Source organism: Dromaius novaehollandiae, chromosome 1 (assembly GCF_036370855.1).
Source record: "Dromaius novaehollandiae isolate bDroNov1 chromosome 1, bDroNov1.hap1, whole genome shotgun sequence".
Classification (NCBI taxonomy): Eukaryota; Metazoa; Chordata; class Aves; order Casuariiformes; family Dromaiidae; genus Dromaius; species Dromaius novaehollandiae.
This window is the reverse complement of record NC_088098.1, coordinates 124,985,792-125,003,088: the sequence shown is the minus strand read 5'-3', so window position 1 is coordinate 125,003,088 and position 17,297 is coordinate 124,985,792. Positions and strand designations below refer to the sequence as shown.

At 35.7% G+C, this 17,297-nt stretch overlaps 1 protein-coding gene across 4 annotated transcripts in view; it reads right to left on the bottom strand.

Annotated features, from left to right (window-relative positions):
- The window catches only part of CASK (calcium/calmodulin dependent serine protein kinase), a 224,317-nt gene that overhangs the window by 18,836 nt on the left and 188,184 nt on the right, over positions 1-17,297 (bottom strand). Inside the window, exons 15-19 of one of the 4 annotated variants that reach the window (XM_064497420.1) lie at positions 16,947-17,025; positions 13,441-13,526; positions 10,462-10,530; positions 4,169-4,237; positions 2,788-2,823 (exon numbers count right to left, since the gene is read on the bottom strand). In XM_064497420.1, coding sequence (XP_064353490.1) covers positions 2,788-2,823; positions 4,169-4,237; positions 10,462-10,530; positions 13,441-13,526; positions 16,947-17,025 — 339 coding nt within the window. The remainder of the gene's footprint in view (positions 1-2,787; positions 2,824-4,168; positions 4,238-10,461; positions 10,531-13,440; positions 13,527-16,946; positions 17,026-17,297) is intronic. The other 3 variants (XM_064497432.1, XM_064497428.1, XM_064497438.1) reach the window with 3 other exon arrangements.

Below are 17,297 nucleotides of genomic sequence, written 5' to 3'. Positions count from 1 at the left end.
ATCAGTGAACAATGGAGACGTGATGTTATTTTAAATGCCCATGTCTTCTACATACTGTAAAACCTGAACAGCAACAATAAATACATTTACACTTTTTAAGACTCTATATATGGATCTACAATAAACTGGTAGAGTCCCTCAGATCAATATTACTTCTCATAAATCATTACAGATTGAAAGCTAGCACCTGGTAACTTGAGCTGTAGTTTATTTCCAACTAAAGTTGCACAATAAATTAAAAAAAAAAATTGATGACAAGAAATATTATTGAACAGTGTAATGGACTTGTGCTACATTATCCATCATTAGTATTTAGTCTGAAAATTTAATACCATTTTTCTTTAGATTAAATAGGAAATCCAAGGTTGTGCCTACCACATAGTTGTTTAGGGGGAATGTGGGAAATCTCTGCATAGTTTTTTCAGTAAAAGTCTATGCCCATAGAATGAAAACTAATGGTTTAAGTTATTCTTCAAGGCATATAAACAGTAAGAGTGGGGACTCTGACTTCACGATTTTAATAATATACCAATCCTTGCTTTGTGTGTTAGTGAGGTCCTCAACACTAGGAAATAAAAAGAAAACAACCATAGGAAATAAAAAGAAAACTGAAATCCAGTTTTGGTTGTTAACTACAGTCCTGATGTATCCAAGGATCTTAAAAATCAGAGTTAAATGTCATAAACGCAATGAAACAGAATGAAGAGGAAGAATCAGATGCCCATTTCAATAATTCTCTTACTTGCAAGACCAGATGTAAGGGTTTGTGTAATCTGTACAGTTTATGAACTTCACGCATCACCCTGTAGAAACTCAGCCATGTCTACTCTGCTGATTTTCTAACTAAAAACTGACTAGACTTTTAATAATTTGTTTTATATTGCAAAGTAATATCTTTTATTTAAACTGTACCGAACACTTATCAACTTTGCTCAAATTCTGCTCCAGAAAAAGCTGTAAATATCTAATATTAGCACTACTTATGGCATTTTAAAAAGTTCGTTTCTATAGTAATCCAAATATGTAACCCAACTAGATGAATAAATTAACTTAAAATCACTAATCTTTACTATCTTGTACCTGAAGCACTTATATCTGTTTAAAGTGAGAGCATGTGATAATACTAATACAGAACTCAACATTTAATATTCTAAATCTGATTCTTGTTCTGCTACATATTGAGTGTGTGATTTTAGACAAGCCACCCAACCCCTTTCTTCATTTATTTTTTTAAATCTGAAAAATTGGCTATTTTAAAACCAGGGGCTTTTACTTACTAATTTGCTTTCTATGAGGTAGTCAATATTGCTCTGATCCTCTGCTTTCCCTCAGTCTAATACAGGTCTAGAAAAATAAGCAGTATTTTTACCATCTAGAAACTCTTCCTTCCTTTTAAACTACTTGCTCCAGTTTGAGCCCTGCTTATCCATTTTACCCTCATCCAGAGATAATAGTGGCTGTTTATGGAACATTACAGGCTTCCTTACATATACCAGTGTATCTGTTATCCAAGCCCTTACTGTCTCAAGGATGACAAGCCACCAGAAAAACATGCTGGCTCAATGGGAAAAAATCTTTAAAAAAGGTATAAATGGTTTAAGTCTGAGAAGAACCATCATTCTGATACTGTCTTGAACTAATTCTTTTCTCCTGGGAAAAATGTTTTGGGGAGGGAGAGCGGGGGGAGGATGGAGCAGAGAAAGCATGGAAGGTCTTTTATGGAGCCTTCCCAGGACTATATTCAGACAGCCCTGAAACTTCAGAAGACATCAGAAAGATGAAAGAACCAGGTAGCTGTAGATTTAAAAATACGAAATAAAATGAGAGCAATGCATTTGTGTAATAGATATTATGACTGAGCTAGTAGTACAAAAAGATTTTCAAAGAGTACAGATCACGGAGTCCATTGACTCTTTTGAAGGAAGAAAAATTGCAAGAAATATTACTAAAAAACCTTGGTAGAGTAAGAGCTTGAATCCATGGTTAAAGATTCAGAGGGCAATTCTGGAACTGCTACATATAAAATGAGCAGTTATTGAAAATGAATCACAAATCACCTGATGCTATGTGCTCATTTAGATGCTGCAATAAAAAAAAAATTCTTAAAATTGCATAGAAAATAACTGGGAATCATCTGCAGAGCCCTAAAGGGATTTCTTGGAATTCTCTGCAGAGGGAAGATCTTTCTTCGGTTTATGATGACACATACAACTGGTTTATTCAGGTGAAGGTTACATAGTTTAGGGATCTTCGTGAATCTGGTCCTTAGGACTGAAAACATACGAGGTTATCTTCAGACTTACCAACTCTTAACAGAAACAGTCCTTAGTTTATTCTTTGAAAAGTTTTGTAAAAGTAGTTAAATATGAAGCAACTCAAGCTTTAGAAGTTCTGTCAGTACAATGCTTTTAATTATTATAAACTTTCCCTATTAGTCTCAGTTTGAGTTAAAACGTAAAACCGAGCTTTCCTCTAAAATGAAAATCTATGCAGGTCACTATTTGCTTGTGCAATAGTAAGTATATTAATGCACTGTTAACTAAAACAACATCTCAAGTCAAATTTACAATGACTTTGTAACTGTCACATATATGGACACATGAAAAAATGGTATTTTGAATTAGCCACATACAAATGAGTTAAAAAGAAAAATGGAAAAATGGAATAAATTTTCCAAGCTCAAATGTTTTAGTCCAGCACACACAGAATATGGAGGGGAAAAAGATAAGCAGGGGTGTTCACTAGCAGCTAAGTTTATAAAAATTCCCGTGGAGGATATCTATTCACCTGTCGTCCTTTTGGTTGTGTTGTCGAAGGCAAGTCCTGTAGAATAAAGTCAACCCAGGAAAAGAAATTTTCATTTTACTTTTTAAGGGTATACAGCATCATTTGTTAGTGATTCATATTACATAATAATAAAACGGTAAGTCAGACAAAAGTATAAAGCATTGACCCATTTTTAGAAAAATTTTTTTCTTAAAGAAAACTCAAACCCAGGCTGTTTAGCAGCAAGCTGAAGAAAGCAGGTAAAAAGTTTAAGCAAGTAGAAAATGTGCTTTTTAATAAACAATGCAGCATCTTCAACACAAAAGCACCTGTAAGTGAAAGAGGCTTTTCATGTGAATGCCTTTTTCCACTTAATGCTTAGACCTGTTTTTAAAACAGAAGGATGCTATAATAAATACTGAAAATTTTATGATAAAAAATGTATAATGTGATAAATTGTGCCAAGGAATAAAATAACTACTAAGAATCATGTTACAAATTCAATTGAATTCACCAAAATTTCTTAATTTTTTCATCCATATAATTACTTTCCATTGTAGTAATTAAAGTACTTTACCTCGTGGCAAATCATTTCTAAGTTGTAATTTTCTTATTAGTTAAAGGCGTAGTTACTCTGTTTTTGTTTTTTAGCCAGTCCCAAGAACTCACAATACTGACAGCACTGACTGAAGGAACTTGCACGTACAGTTACTACATTAGTCAGAACAATGACAAATGATGAACAACACAAATTTTAACATCTACTACGCTTTCCAAAGATCGACAGCACCTTTCTACCTGAATACATAGGAAACAGGAAGTACTTTGTGTTAAAGATGTGATGATAGTAGCTTGGTTTGTAGTGCAGTTTAAAGCCACTTCCTTTTGCTTTTCATATCCAGGCAAGGCTCATATTTCACAAAGTATGTGCACGTACCACAACAGCAGAGGGCACACCAATTCATTAACTCAGATAGCGGAAACCAGGACACATTCCAGAGGTCTCTCAAAACACGAAACTTAAAAGAGTCTACAATGTCTTGGAATACCAACTGCACAGTTATTCTTTCTTCAAACACTGCTTCCAAAGTTTAGGATGGAAATAAAACTTCCTCTTTAAACTTTTGCTTAGCTTTGAGGAAACTGCTAGCAACGTTTTAAGGATGACTGAAGTGTCACAATTGCAGTTATTAACGTTTAACTTACTATATGGCTTTTAATGAGAGGAATATGTTGGAAAAAACTCTTAAAAAGGAAAACGGGGAGTTATATACCTAATAACCTTGGTTCTATCAGTAGAACATAATTTTCCACTGAGCACACGAGTATAAGTATAACAGTAATGGTAGATGAGCACCAACAGAACTTTCACACTTTCTCCGTGTGGAACTGGAAATCTTACCGAAACAGAATTGTTAGTGCTGCTATGACCATTAGCTGGGGACTGTCTGGATGTAGAGGGGGAATCTCTCTGAAATAAGACACAAGGTTCATTAACAACACAACACTATCACAGGAACACAGATATATTTAAATGAACAGTTACATCCACAGCCTTATAACCATTTACTTAGCTGCTTCATCTGTGAAAGTTTCCACACAACAAACTCCATAAATTTGAACATTTTTCATAGTTGGAGATGCAGGTTTGACATTTTGATGGATCCTATGGAATAACTATTTTTATATTGCCTTACCAATCAAACAGCTTTTTAATTACTGCATGTCTGGGACCTCTCAATTCTTATGTGGTTGACAAGGCTAAAGGCAATTAGCCACACTGGAGTCTCTGTTAAAGGTAATTACCTAAAAGCTATATGCTGATTAGTTTGAACAGTTTGAACGAATGAGGCACATGTGGCATTTTAAACAAGCTTGTAAATCTTTTTTTCAGATATGCTGAGGTAAATGTTGCTCAGTTTCTACTCTGTAAGATAGATCTATACACAGCGTCTGAAAGACAACAGAACCAGCTGAAGCTGACATATGAGAAGAAAGTTGGATACTCTCTTCCCCCTCCTCATCCATTCTACAGCTTATTAAGTTTTTCTTCCTCCAGTATTCTTATGGGAGTTAACATTAAGCTCTGCCAAAATGTATCAAATAAAAAAGAGCACCTTTCCTGACTCAGACTACCGGGGTAGCCCTACAGTTCAGTGAGAACTGAATAGGCGCAGAGTGCATACTGGAAAATGTTATGGAAAGGATAATAGGAATTTGTGACTGGGTCTTACAAAGGCAAAAAAGCCACTTGCTGAGCAAACTTGTTCCCATTTTTTAAAAGTATAGTACTTAATTCCATAAGATCAGCAAATTGAATTTAATTAGCCACATCTTCAAGAAATCAAATAATTAGCTTACACATTGTTTTAAAGAAATCCCCTTATCCCCCAAAGGAATTTTGGAATATAATGTTCCAAGTCAAAGGTCCATTGAAGAATGTTTGCCAATATAAAATCAAGGACAGCAGAATAAAGGGCTGAGAGAATTTCCAAAGAAAAAGTTATCCCTGCCACATTTTAATCAACACAAGTGCCCTTAGTGAACAAATTAGATATCAGAATTGCAGCTAAACTGTTCATGTGACAACATCACCAAGTAAAGCCCCTCCATTAATATTCACTAACGTATAGTAATTACATGATAGAACTTCCACCTATTTTAAGGCACCAATAAACAATTAAAATAACAAGCAATACTTTATCACTCTTGCTGCCCGTGTGCTTGATGTTTAACAAACTCATTTAGAGCTTCTGGACTTTCTGTTAGGCTTATTAGATCTGACTTTATACGAAGTCCCATACATAGCTATCTAGATGTATGCTTTCATTTTAAAACAGCTGAGCACAGATTTAATAGTATTATGGCTGTAAAGTCTTTGTGGTTCAAAGTAGGTAGGTCTGTATGCTTCTGCTATATGTCTAAGAACAAAATGCATACTCATTTAGCTCTTGCAGCTATTTGCAATATATAACAGCTTGGGGGAAAATCAGTTCTAGTTCTATTAACAAAATCATTCCAGCATAACAAATTTAAAATGTTCAAATGAGCCCACATAAGCTACTTTTTATTGCAAAAAAGATTATATATGCCTAAAGGGACTGTTACTCCATTTTTTGTATATGGTATATCACCTGTACCTTTACCATCAAATAGTGGCTGAGAGACTTGTGAAGGATTAATTTTATTTTAGTGGGATTTTTTAAATTTATTTTTTAAATCTAGTTTGTTATTATCTACATGCTATGATCTAGTCAAGTGATGGTTTGGCATGGGAAGATTGAAAGTGCTGTAAGCACCCAAGTGATTTGGAGAAAAACAGGTTGAGTCCTGTGAAGAACGCATGTATTTCTGAACTCTGTTGATGGCTTCTCCCTTCGAAGTAAATTTTCTTGGTTTGAGAATATTTTGATTCATATTCCTCAAACAACTGTCAGAAGACAGCATATTACTCGAGGCATATGTTCATCATGACAAACGGGGGCGGGGGAGGAATCTACATTTTCACTACTATTTGTGACTTCAGTACTAACTGTAAGAAATAAATAAATGAAGCTAGTCAAGAAGCATCTGTACAATTTTTAAATATCTAGTCGTTTTAGCCACAATTTCAAAGGCATTTAGATTCTTATTTCCTAGAAACCTGACCTTTCTTTCTGAAAATATCAGGCTCAAAGGTAAGAGAAAAACTGTATATTATGCATTTGGAGGATCAGATGATTCTGAGTCATGCAGAAGGAATATCATCTTATTTCAGTACTACTTGAATATCTAGAGTTCTCAAACTTGTCTAACCCCAAGCCACATAAAGTAGCAGACTTTTGGATCTTTGCTCTTCAGTTCAAGTACCACAGCTGAATCCTTAGAAGGAACAATCACAACCATTTCCAAATGATGGCAGAACTAGTTTCCCAGGATCGATTCCTTGTTCTTATGTATTGATTATGAATGATAAATTAAAAAGTTTGAGATGCAATCCTATAACAAGTCAATTACATCTACTGGATGTGGCCTTATGAGCTTAGATCCTGACAAGAACGACTGGATTGTCAGATCCCCAGAAGAATTAGAGAGACTTTCTAAAAATCTGCAAATACATTTCAGTTCCAGTTTTGCTCAAGGAATCTTCCTGAAAGTATTTTTAATACAACTGTAAAAGGTTTACAGTCTAAAAAATCTTAGCACTAATGGAAACACTGCAAGGCTAAAGAAAAGCTACATAAATTATTCTTAAATCCACGATGATTACCATTGGATTTTTGAAATCATATATATACATATAAAGGCTTTTCTTCCTAGCAAAGCAATGGAAATGTTTCACAGAGACAATCTAAATCATAAGAGTTTTTGTTTATATGGAAAATTCCTTGTAAAACAAATGTACTTCCCTTGGCATTCTTTACACATCCAAAACTACAAAAACTTACTCAGAGATTTTTGTCAGTGGAAAGTAAGAATGCACATGTAGCTAGAGCAGAATGTTTACTCAGTTGGATCTAGTATTAGGCAAAATGCATGCATGGCATATAGTCATCAGCCATTAGAAGAATGTGCTGTATTAATTGCTTAAGTTCACATTTATGTATCAGTCTGCAATTTCCTTGGTATCTGAAGCAGAAAAACCAACATCCTGGCCAATGTGTTACATATATATACAAATAACACAGGCCATGTACCACACTGACCACTAAACAGCAGTTGTTCTCACAGTAGATCACTGATCAAGACTCTATGGGAACTCACAAGTATTCTGTTTTCAAGCAAAGTCTACTCTACAAAATCAGAACTGCGTGTTAGTGATCAAAAGCTTCTAAGTCTTAAACTGACTGTCAAGATGACAGACTGTAAATCCAAACCTAGCCTTAAAATCAGTTTCTTGCACCAGTTTCTACTTTCTCTGGTATATTTCAATATTCAATATTTACAAATTTTGTGGAAAAAAGAATTAGTGTGGTGTATTTGAAAAATTACACAGCAAATTATTCAAAAGGCCTTGCTGAAGCACAGAAGTGTTCCTAAAAGATCTCCAGGGTTATTAGTGTTTCAATGAATAGTTTATCTTAATTGATAACCTCTATATTCCTTTTGCACCAGAGATTTGGTAGCTAAGTTACTTGCTTTTAAGAATATCTGAACTCTTTCTCTTAAAAATTAACAAACACTAGGTAAGAAAAATAAAATTCAAGATGAAGTATGCAATATATGTAACATGGAAGTTCAAAAGTAACAAACAAAAAACAATGCCCCCAAACCCACCAACTCCTTCAAAAAAGCCGTAAGAATGCCTTGGAAGCCCTGATAACTGAATGGGAGGCATGGATGCATGAACCCCTAAAAAGCTTGAAAATTTTCAGTTGAGATTTTAAAAACTTCCTAGTGACACTGAAGTATTGTTACATCCTGTAAGGACAAGACTTCCCTGTATATGCAAAAGTGGCTTGATATTCAGAGGGCATAACTTCAACACTTCTCTTAAAAGTCCACAAAAGAGGAAAAATATGACAAGTGAGAAACATATCTCAGTTACTTGAAAATAGGTTCCCCTCAACCTTCCCCCCACCCCATACCTCTGTATCTAAGGGCATATAGGCAGATTCTGTATAAAAGGGGATGTAGGCAGATTATCTCTGATTCTACAAATATTTAATTCTGTGTATTCAAGATTAACAAGATATTTTGCAAGCCAATGATGTGATCATGGTAGAAGACCTGGAAAAAAATTGCTGATTCTGTTTTATATTCCACTGCTGGTAAAACTACACTACATTAACAACTGCCCATGATGGAAGGCAAGAGAAAAACACCCAACAGAGAGTTCTAGAAATACCTGAAGTACTGTCAAAATTAGCTCAACTAGTAAAATGCAACAAACTAGTGAAGACCAGATAGCTCTGTATACATCCTGCCAGAGGGCACTAGAAGCAATGCTTTTTGTGGCTTACTAATGACATTCAACACCCATTTTTGGCCTCTGTGAATGGCTAAGAACTTGATTCCTCATCTGAATCACAACCCTGAAAAATTCTGAGAAAGAAACTTTCTATTTGTAACAAAGGACTAGAGATGATTTAATAGGATAAATTTAAAATGTGTACGCTCTTAACACTTGAAAAGCTAGTCAAAGTCATAGCTGTGACAGAGCAGCTGGAATAGACTCGTGCCTCTCATTGAAAGAATGCAAATAGCCACAAACCATGGTAAATATACATGCTTATTTTTTTCTCTGCCTTTGATCACCCATTTCTAGTTTTCCTGTTCTGTCCACATGAGGATAAGAGTCCACGTTCCTCTTTCCTGTGGAATAAATATTGTGAAGAACCTAAAGACAGAAAACTAAAGAAAAGAGATGACCTACTGCTACTAAAATGACACTTAATGGTATTAATTTAAATTCATATGCTGGACTTATTTTTCTCCAAATAATCATCTTCCCAGGAAGTATAATACTTTTGCCAGCTTCTGTATTTTAATACTGGGAAGTGAGGTACTTTTCATTATTATTGATAGTTACAGCATAGGAGTCGATACATAAATTTCTCAACACACTCTAGAATTTTCATTTGAGATTTTTTTACAAAAGCATTTGAATCTCATGAAAAACATTTGTTTTTATATTTATACCTCCTAAGGAAATTAGATGTCATAGGTGAAAATCTGTCAAACCTTCTGTCTCTAAAATCTTAATCTTTTATTTCTTGATGAATTCTATTAAAAATACAGAAGACAACTAAAAAGAATTATTTTTTTTCCAAACAGATTGTTCTGAACCACAATAGCAGTTTGTATATGTTCTAGCATCTGTTGAGACACAAAAACAATTAAGATGAAATCCCAGGTCTAATTAAGCTACGGTGCTTGACTTCAGCATGGATTGTGATTTCACTCTTGTAATTCTAATTCGGGAACTGCTTGCGCAGTTAAGCACGTGGCACAGAAAGACTGGCATCATCTACATAGGGCATATGCTTACATTGGAACATTATGTATGCTTACATTGGAACAGTATCTCTCAAGTAGCCATTTTCTAGAATTTAATTCCCTTCAAATGCAATCTGGAACATAACTTTGTGAGCAAAAAAGAACCAAACGATCTCAATTTTACTGTGCAAAAAACATAACATCAAGTTTTGAGCTCAATGAAAACTGAACTCCAAACCTATTTTTCTTCCACAATGACAAAATATTAATTGCATGGAAACATAATATTAAGCCACATGTAACTGTTACAGACAACCATCACAAATTTACCTGAACAGGGATATACGGAAACAGATTATTCAATTAACCCTTAACAGCCCAAAGCAATAAAATAATGTTTTATGCTTAAAAAGGAGGAATGTTTCTCAGCTTAGGAACTCTAACACACTTCCTGGAGAACACATTTTAAAATGTGATTTTTAAAGGGGATTCCTAAATGCATGAGTTGAAGAAACTCTAGAGGATCCCCTCCTTCTCCCCTTTTTTTAAAATAGGCTGTAAAGAGTTACTTAAGGTGCTGATGAGATGAATATGAAGGCAGGGCTGAGTAGGTAGGTGGGACCTACTCATGTTCCGTTATCTTTGTTGTAAAATTGGTGTGCGCGATCTAACAGGACAGGCAGAAACAATTTCCCAGAAAGCAGTAACATTCAGCCATCAGCAGGCAGTTAGTTACAGAACTGAGGAAGAAATGGGATGGTTCATTAAATTCATTACCTCACAGGATGAAGACTGCGTGCGATAACTTGGCACAATCTTGAAGGTGATACTCCCTCGCATTTCCCTCTGCAAGAAGAGGAGCACTTCTTTAATGACTAGGACATTGAAGATAAAATCCCCAAATCACTAACGTTTGAAAGGAAATCATCATAGCTAGTTTAAGAGGAGCAGTACTTTTTCCTAAACTAAATACTCAGAAAAGCTAAAACACTATGGCAAATTTATCATTTCACTTGGAAACAAACTTTCAGATGGTCTCTTAATAATCTAAAAGCCAAACATACATTATCAGTTTGTTCGCCTGACTGTTTTTTACATGTCTAGAAAATAGAAGTGCATTGTCAGGGAAGAAATGCACAGGTGCGTAGGCTTCCTCCATGTCAACCTTTTATTTGAAGCTATATTCTTGTGATACACTGTCTCTACTACAAAAGTGACATTTTCTTCCCTTTTAAAACAACATTCAGACTTTCTGAAAGAGTTGCATGTCACTCCACTATGGGTAGAAACAAGACAGCCTCTCATCAGGACAGAAGATGGGACCTGCTAGTTTGCATTTATTATAGGAAAGAATATTCACGACAAGTAGTAACTGTAGAATAGCTGTGGATTGTGGCAACATATTTGCATAGCCATATTTTCCTAAATGTCAGGTAGCCTATAAATGCCACCACATGGCTGACAACTGCAGGATTTGATTTGGGCAGAAAGGTAAGCAGGCCACTTCAAGTGAGTCCTTGTTGCCTTTTTCATTTCTTTCTCTGGCTGGCTTCCTGTGAGCCAACAAAACACAATTTGCCTGGACTCACTTAAACTTGTCCATCTATTTTTAGACACAACACAAGGAATAACAATACCATCCAAGATCCCAGGATTAGGGTTGTACACAGAAAAATATATATATATATATTAATGTTACGGAATATAAAACTGACTATCAGCAAGGCCCAAAATGGAGTTTTTCTGCAGAGAACCGGACTGAGTTTGAAATATTTTTGTTTTCTTTGTAACATCAATAAACATGTGCAATCATCTTTGCAACTTGTCACTACTTCAGTGTATGGCATGATAGGACATACTCAATATAGTAATGGAGTTCAGTCAGGTCAGGAAGTCAAAAGTCAGTTGACAGGAGTAGCCTGTGAGCCTTGACCTTCTGGATTCAGGATTTATGCAGATGAGGACTTATTTTTCACTCTAAATGTTCCCAACATGGACTGAAGAAGGAATTTGGTATAATGGGGCCATTTGCACATGTAAGAATCCTGTCCCAGCTCATATGACACAATTTATGGCTGAGAAATTTAATTTTCTGGCTCCAAATAGAAGTGCATCCTACTGTTCAATCCCACTTCAGTGTCTGCTTCTATCTTTTTTTCTTTCCTTTTTCTTTCTTTCTTTTTTTTTTTTTTTTTTAAGATAATTCAACAACATGTGGTGTGAGAGAGAAGTGAATTTATAATTTATCACACACACTGCTTTAGGGCAGGACTGCCATTCAGAGATAACTAGGCAGGCCGGAGGAATGGGCCAGCAGGAACCTCATGAAATTCAGCAAGGCCAAATTCAAAGTCTGGCAAGGAAGAACCATTTGCTGTGATACTGACTGGGGACTCATTGGCTAGGTAGTAGCTCTGCAGAAAAGGACAGGGGTGGCCTCATGGACAGTGAGTTACATAGCAACCAACAATGCACCACAGCAGCCACGAAGGCTAACGGCATACCGGGCTGTATCAACAGGACTGCAGACAGTAGATTGAGGGAAGTCATTTTTCCCCCTTTTTTGGCATACATTAAACCACAACTGAAATACTGTGCCCAGTTTTGGGTCCCCCAGTACAACTGTGCTGATAAACTTCAGCGAGTTCAGCAGAGGGCTACCAAGATGGTCAGAGGTCTGGAATATATGATGTATGACGAGAGGCTGTGGGAAACTGGCTTGTTCAGCGTGGAGAGGGAAAGCCTTAGGGAAGACCTCATAGTAGTAGTCATCGGGTACCTAAGAAGTTGCCAAGAAGATGGAGCCAGATTCTTTACTGAGATATATGGTGTGAGAATGACCTACAATAGTTATAAATTGAAACTGGGCAGGTTTCAGCTGGATACAAGCAAAACTTTTTTCCCCTATGATGATAACCAAGTATTGGAACGGGCTGCCCAAAGAAGCACCTGCCCTGTCAAATCTCTGTCCTTGGAGATTTTCAAGACTCAACTGGACAAAGTCCTGCGCAACCTGGGCTGAATTCAATGTTGACCCTGCACTGAGCAGGAGATCGGACTGGAGACCTCCTGAGGTTACTGTCATTGTCTCTGGATTTGCATAGCAATTATACCAATAGGTATGCAAAGTTTCTTTTCTCACACAGTATACTCAGTGACCACAATTGGTTTAGATTGAAGATTTGAAGAAGCAGAGCAAAATCTTCATAGACTATGAGTACCAGGAGGTAGGCAGTATTTTTTCTGTCATGTCCATGAGAGACAAGACAAGAAATTACCGCATTGCAACAAAGGAGATGTAAACATTAGAAAAAAATGTCTAAAATGCAAGACGGTTATACATCAAAGTCAATTGCCCATAGTTTGGGGAACCTCCAGCACTCCACTGTTTTTTTTAAGAGCTGGTCAAAAATACATCTGTCAGGAATGATTTGGTGACTATGATCTTCTCCCTGGGACTACAGGGAATAAATAAAATGATATCTGGAGGTGCCTTCCTGTATAATGCACAAAAGACTATATAACATGCAAATAAGACGCTAGCACCATAATGTGCAAAAAAGACACGAGGGAAAAAAAAAAAAAAAAAAAAAAGGAAGAACCTGTTCCCTGAATGCTATAACAGTAAGATTCTGGGTTACAGGCCCACGCAGGCTATCAGGAATGGAAGAAAAAGGAGAAGCCACACTGCAATGAAGAGTTTTGTCAAAAGAAGACACGTCTATAAAGAACATCAGCAAGCTTTCAGGCACTTACAAGCATTTTTTGTAGTTGCTCTACAGTTTGATTTGCCACACTGATCCCATTTATTTCTCGGATTTCATCCCCTACATGTAGTGTACCTGCAGAATTAACAAAACAGATGATCACCACATACAGTTATGAGAAAACTGTAAGACAATACTAATATTCATACAAAGCTATAATTATGAAGCAACACTGAAGGAAGAATTTGGGCTAAATTCAGAAAAGGACAATGGTAGTTATGCATTAGGAATCTGTCTTGCAGAGTGAAGTCAATGAGCCAGCATTAGATGCCCTGGCACCATATGTAGTACAGGGAAAAAACATCAGTCCACTTACCAAGACACTCCAAAAACCTACATGCTGAATAGAAACCCACCTGCAGCTAGTCAGCTAGAAATGTTCAGAGATATCAAAGTCAAATGTTAGAGACAAGTATTTTATCAAATGATTACTTAATGTAGTTTGATGTCTGGCCACACTCTCAATTTTATCTGTCAGCTTCATTTCTTCATTTCTGTGATTTTGAAATGAATTTTATGTATGTATGCTTAATGTCAACTTGAATGTAGATGCCTGGTGTGACTGCCTACAACCTCAGACCATGAAACAAACCTCCGCTTATCTTCGGAGAGTCATAAATTGATCTGCTGAAGCTGAAATGGGAATAGCATGCCCTGAGTTAGAACAACAAGACTCTCTTAAGACACTACAAGAGATCAACAGGGATGCACCAATGAATTACATATCCTCCAGACTAGGAGCAATTGAGAAGGCTCTTTTTGGACCGTAATTTCACACTTGAGTAGTTCAAACCCATCTAATTTCTAGTAGTTCTTCAAAAGCCTCCATGGCTTACTATTAGCCAGAAGATGTTTTTCCTCTATAATGAAATAATGTGACAAGACCATCATTCCACACAGATACAACATTAACTTCACGTATATTACTTTCTGCTGTATGACCTAAATAGTTTATGCAAGTATCCTTTTTTAAATAATGTACCTGATACAATTAACTTTACTTGGAAAACAAACAGCTCACAAACCTTTCCCAAAACAAAGTATATCTATAGAAGATCACCTGAAAAAAGCAAATCAACCAGAATTCTGAAGGTTTTTAAAAATTCTTAAACTTTCTCCTGGATTAAAATAGTCACTTTTCCAAAGAACACCCATACTAGTAAGACACTCAGCTTGACAAACATATGAAATTCAGACAGTGTGTCTGATAAACCCAAGCAGAGTCTGAACGAAGGAGAACAATCCTGAACTCTCTCGTTGCTGTGCCAAACTCACATGGCGGTACTGCAGAAGGGAGCCCAAAGTTTACAAAAACTTTCAGTACATTTGGGATTAAGTCCTTCAGTCACATCAAGTGCTCTGAGCAATTCTACAGTAGCTAATCTGTTGATAATGATTAAAAAAAAAAAACAAAAAACTCATCACAATTCTTCTACTCTTCAGGATAAAATTTATTGCAATTAGTTTACTGAATGTGAATGCAACAGTCCTGCGTTTCAATTTCAAATTAATCTAGTACACATTTAGAATATTAATGACCAAATCTCTGGTAAAACATGTTGAAAAATTTAGTTCTGGCAGACTTTTTCAGGAAGCCATTCAATACCCAGTTCTCAAAAAATATTCTAAGAGAACTGTGGCCCTGTTTTTATTGTATCATGTCAAACCTAAATTGTATTTGAAGTGAGTGTAATTATTATGGAAAAATAACACTGAATTACAAAGAGCACATGCCCTGGAATAGTATCTAGATTCTCTGGCATTATTCAAAACATAAATCTGATGAAGCTAAATATTAGAATGAGAATCAGACTCTGTAGAAGCTTTCTATCAAATAATTTCAATAGTGCACTTAAATATTAAATCCCCTCTTCTGGAACATTTCCCTATCTTTTACTCTGGCAGAAGTGAACTCTGTTCTGTATGTGACTGCAATGTAGCAGTATTCATAAAAGTTGGGAACAGAGAATGGCCATTTAACTGTAGAGGGTCATTTTGTTGTAAGGGGTGGATGGGTTGGTAAAACATAGGAAGAAGTTTCCAAACTGAGGGAAGAGGCTTTTATTATTTGCAGAATTCTTCTTTTCTTTATATATATTCTTGCTGGAAAAGAGTATTCTTGACATCATTAAATAATGAATCTTCCCATTTGTTGCTCCCATGACCTGTTACAGATATGCTTAACCCTCTAATTTTGGTTCCTTTGCTATTGGGTGTACTGTGCTTATTCAAAACTTTGAATATAAGCTATTCATGATTTATTCATGTAATAATAAAGGATAGATGGATTTCTGGAGTAGACAATTTCCTCCTTTGTCTTTGCAAACCACACTGAAGACATTTTTAGTAAGTGCGTGCTGTTGCTCCACACAGAATTAGAAGAGCTCCTACCCTATTAGGGAGAAGAAGAAACAAATTCTCAGAGTCTCTATTCAGAAACATGTTTTGTAGCCAAAGGAAAATTCTGTAGCTTGGAGACCATGAGACTGTGAATACAGCATCACACTTTCACCAAGCTGTCACATGGATTTTGTTAGAATTGAATAAACCTTACCCAAGGGTATCAGTATCTTACATCTTACATCTTTTATACTTTTTGAAAAATTTGGTCAAGGAATCTCAATGAACACATCAGGGAAAGAATCACTACATTTTCCCTGTTCTGTATTTTTTTTCCTAATTATCTGTTCCTAATTTCTTTCGAAATAGAACAGTAGGCTACAAGGAACTTTGGTCTGACAAGTTATGACAATTTTTGTGTTTACCAAAACAAAAAGTTCACAAAATGGAAAAACTGAAGTAAACCTTTTAAAGGTGTGATCCAAACTTGTAGCTAACAACCTAACAGAGAAGCTTACATCTATTTAAAGCAAAACAAAGCCCAGCCATTAATTATTTCTGACATTTGATCTGGACATATGAAATGGGAAAAGCAGTAGACTGGAGATGAGAAAAGATGCATGTCTGCAGGGTTTGCTATAGCAGTGAAAATGAAAAATAAAAATTCAAGTTGTAGGCACAAGAAATATTTCTGTTTCCCAAATCATTTTTACACGTCTCAACAATGAATGTACAAAGATTCCCAGGAATTCTGTGAAAAGATACGGAGAAGCCTGATTTTTTTGCTGAAAAAAGCTCTTTCATTTTGCAAGGAAAAGTACCGTAACTATCCTAAAGATATATATATTTTTTAAACACAGTATTCTGTAAGTATGGCTTAAAAAAATTATTGGCATTTCAATCTCTTGATCAGCTATAACCCTTTTACCCTAATTAAGGCCTAAATGAAACATACGGGCCTTCATTTGAAAACACTGACAGACCTCTAAAACTACAAAGTGATAAAGGCAACAAACAGGACTCCACCCAGATAAAGAGCTCTACTACTACAGAATAGTAGCAGTCAAAATGTATAATATGTGTTATTACATATTTTGTACAAAATAATCTAAATAATCCTATTTGAAAATAAAACTACTTATGACACATGTTTACCTTGCCTGTGAATCATTCCTCCGTGCATAATTCTTGCCACGATGCAATGGTTCAGCTCATTCATTTTCAAAGTGATTCCCTAGAGAAAGAAATTGTTATACTCTTAAGATAAAACATTAAAACACTCAGCACTGTAACTCTTCAGTGGTTAAGAACGGTCACTTTTCCTGAAAGTCTGAAGATACGGTACAAATTTTCACATAAAAACCTTTGCTTAAATATGCCACTTAAATATGGACAGGGTATATATATATTTGTGTGTGTGTTTTTTTTTTTTAATTTTACAGATGGCTTACTTTGTAATGAAAACAGATGTCATTTATCAGATGAAGATGCAATAATTTAATACAG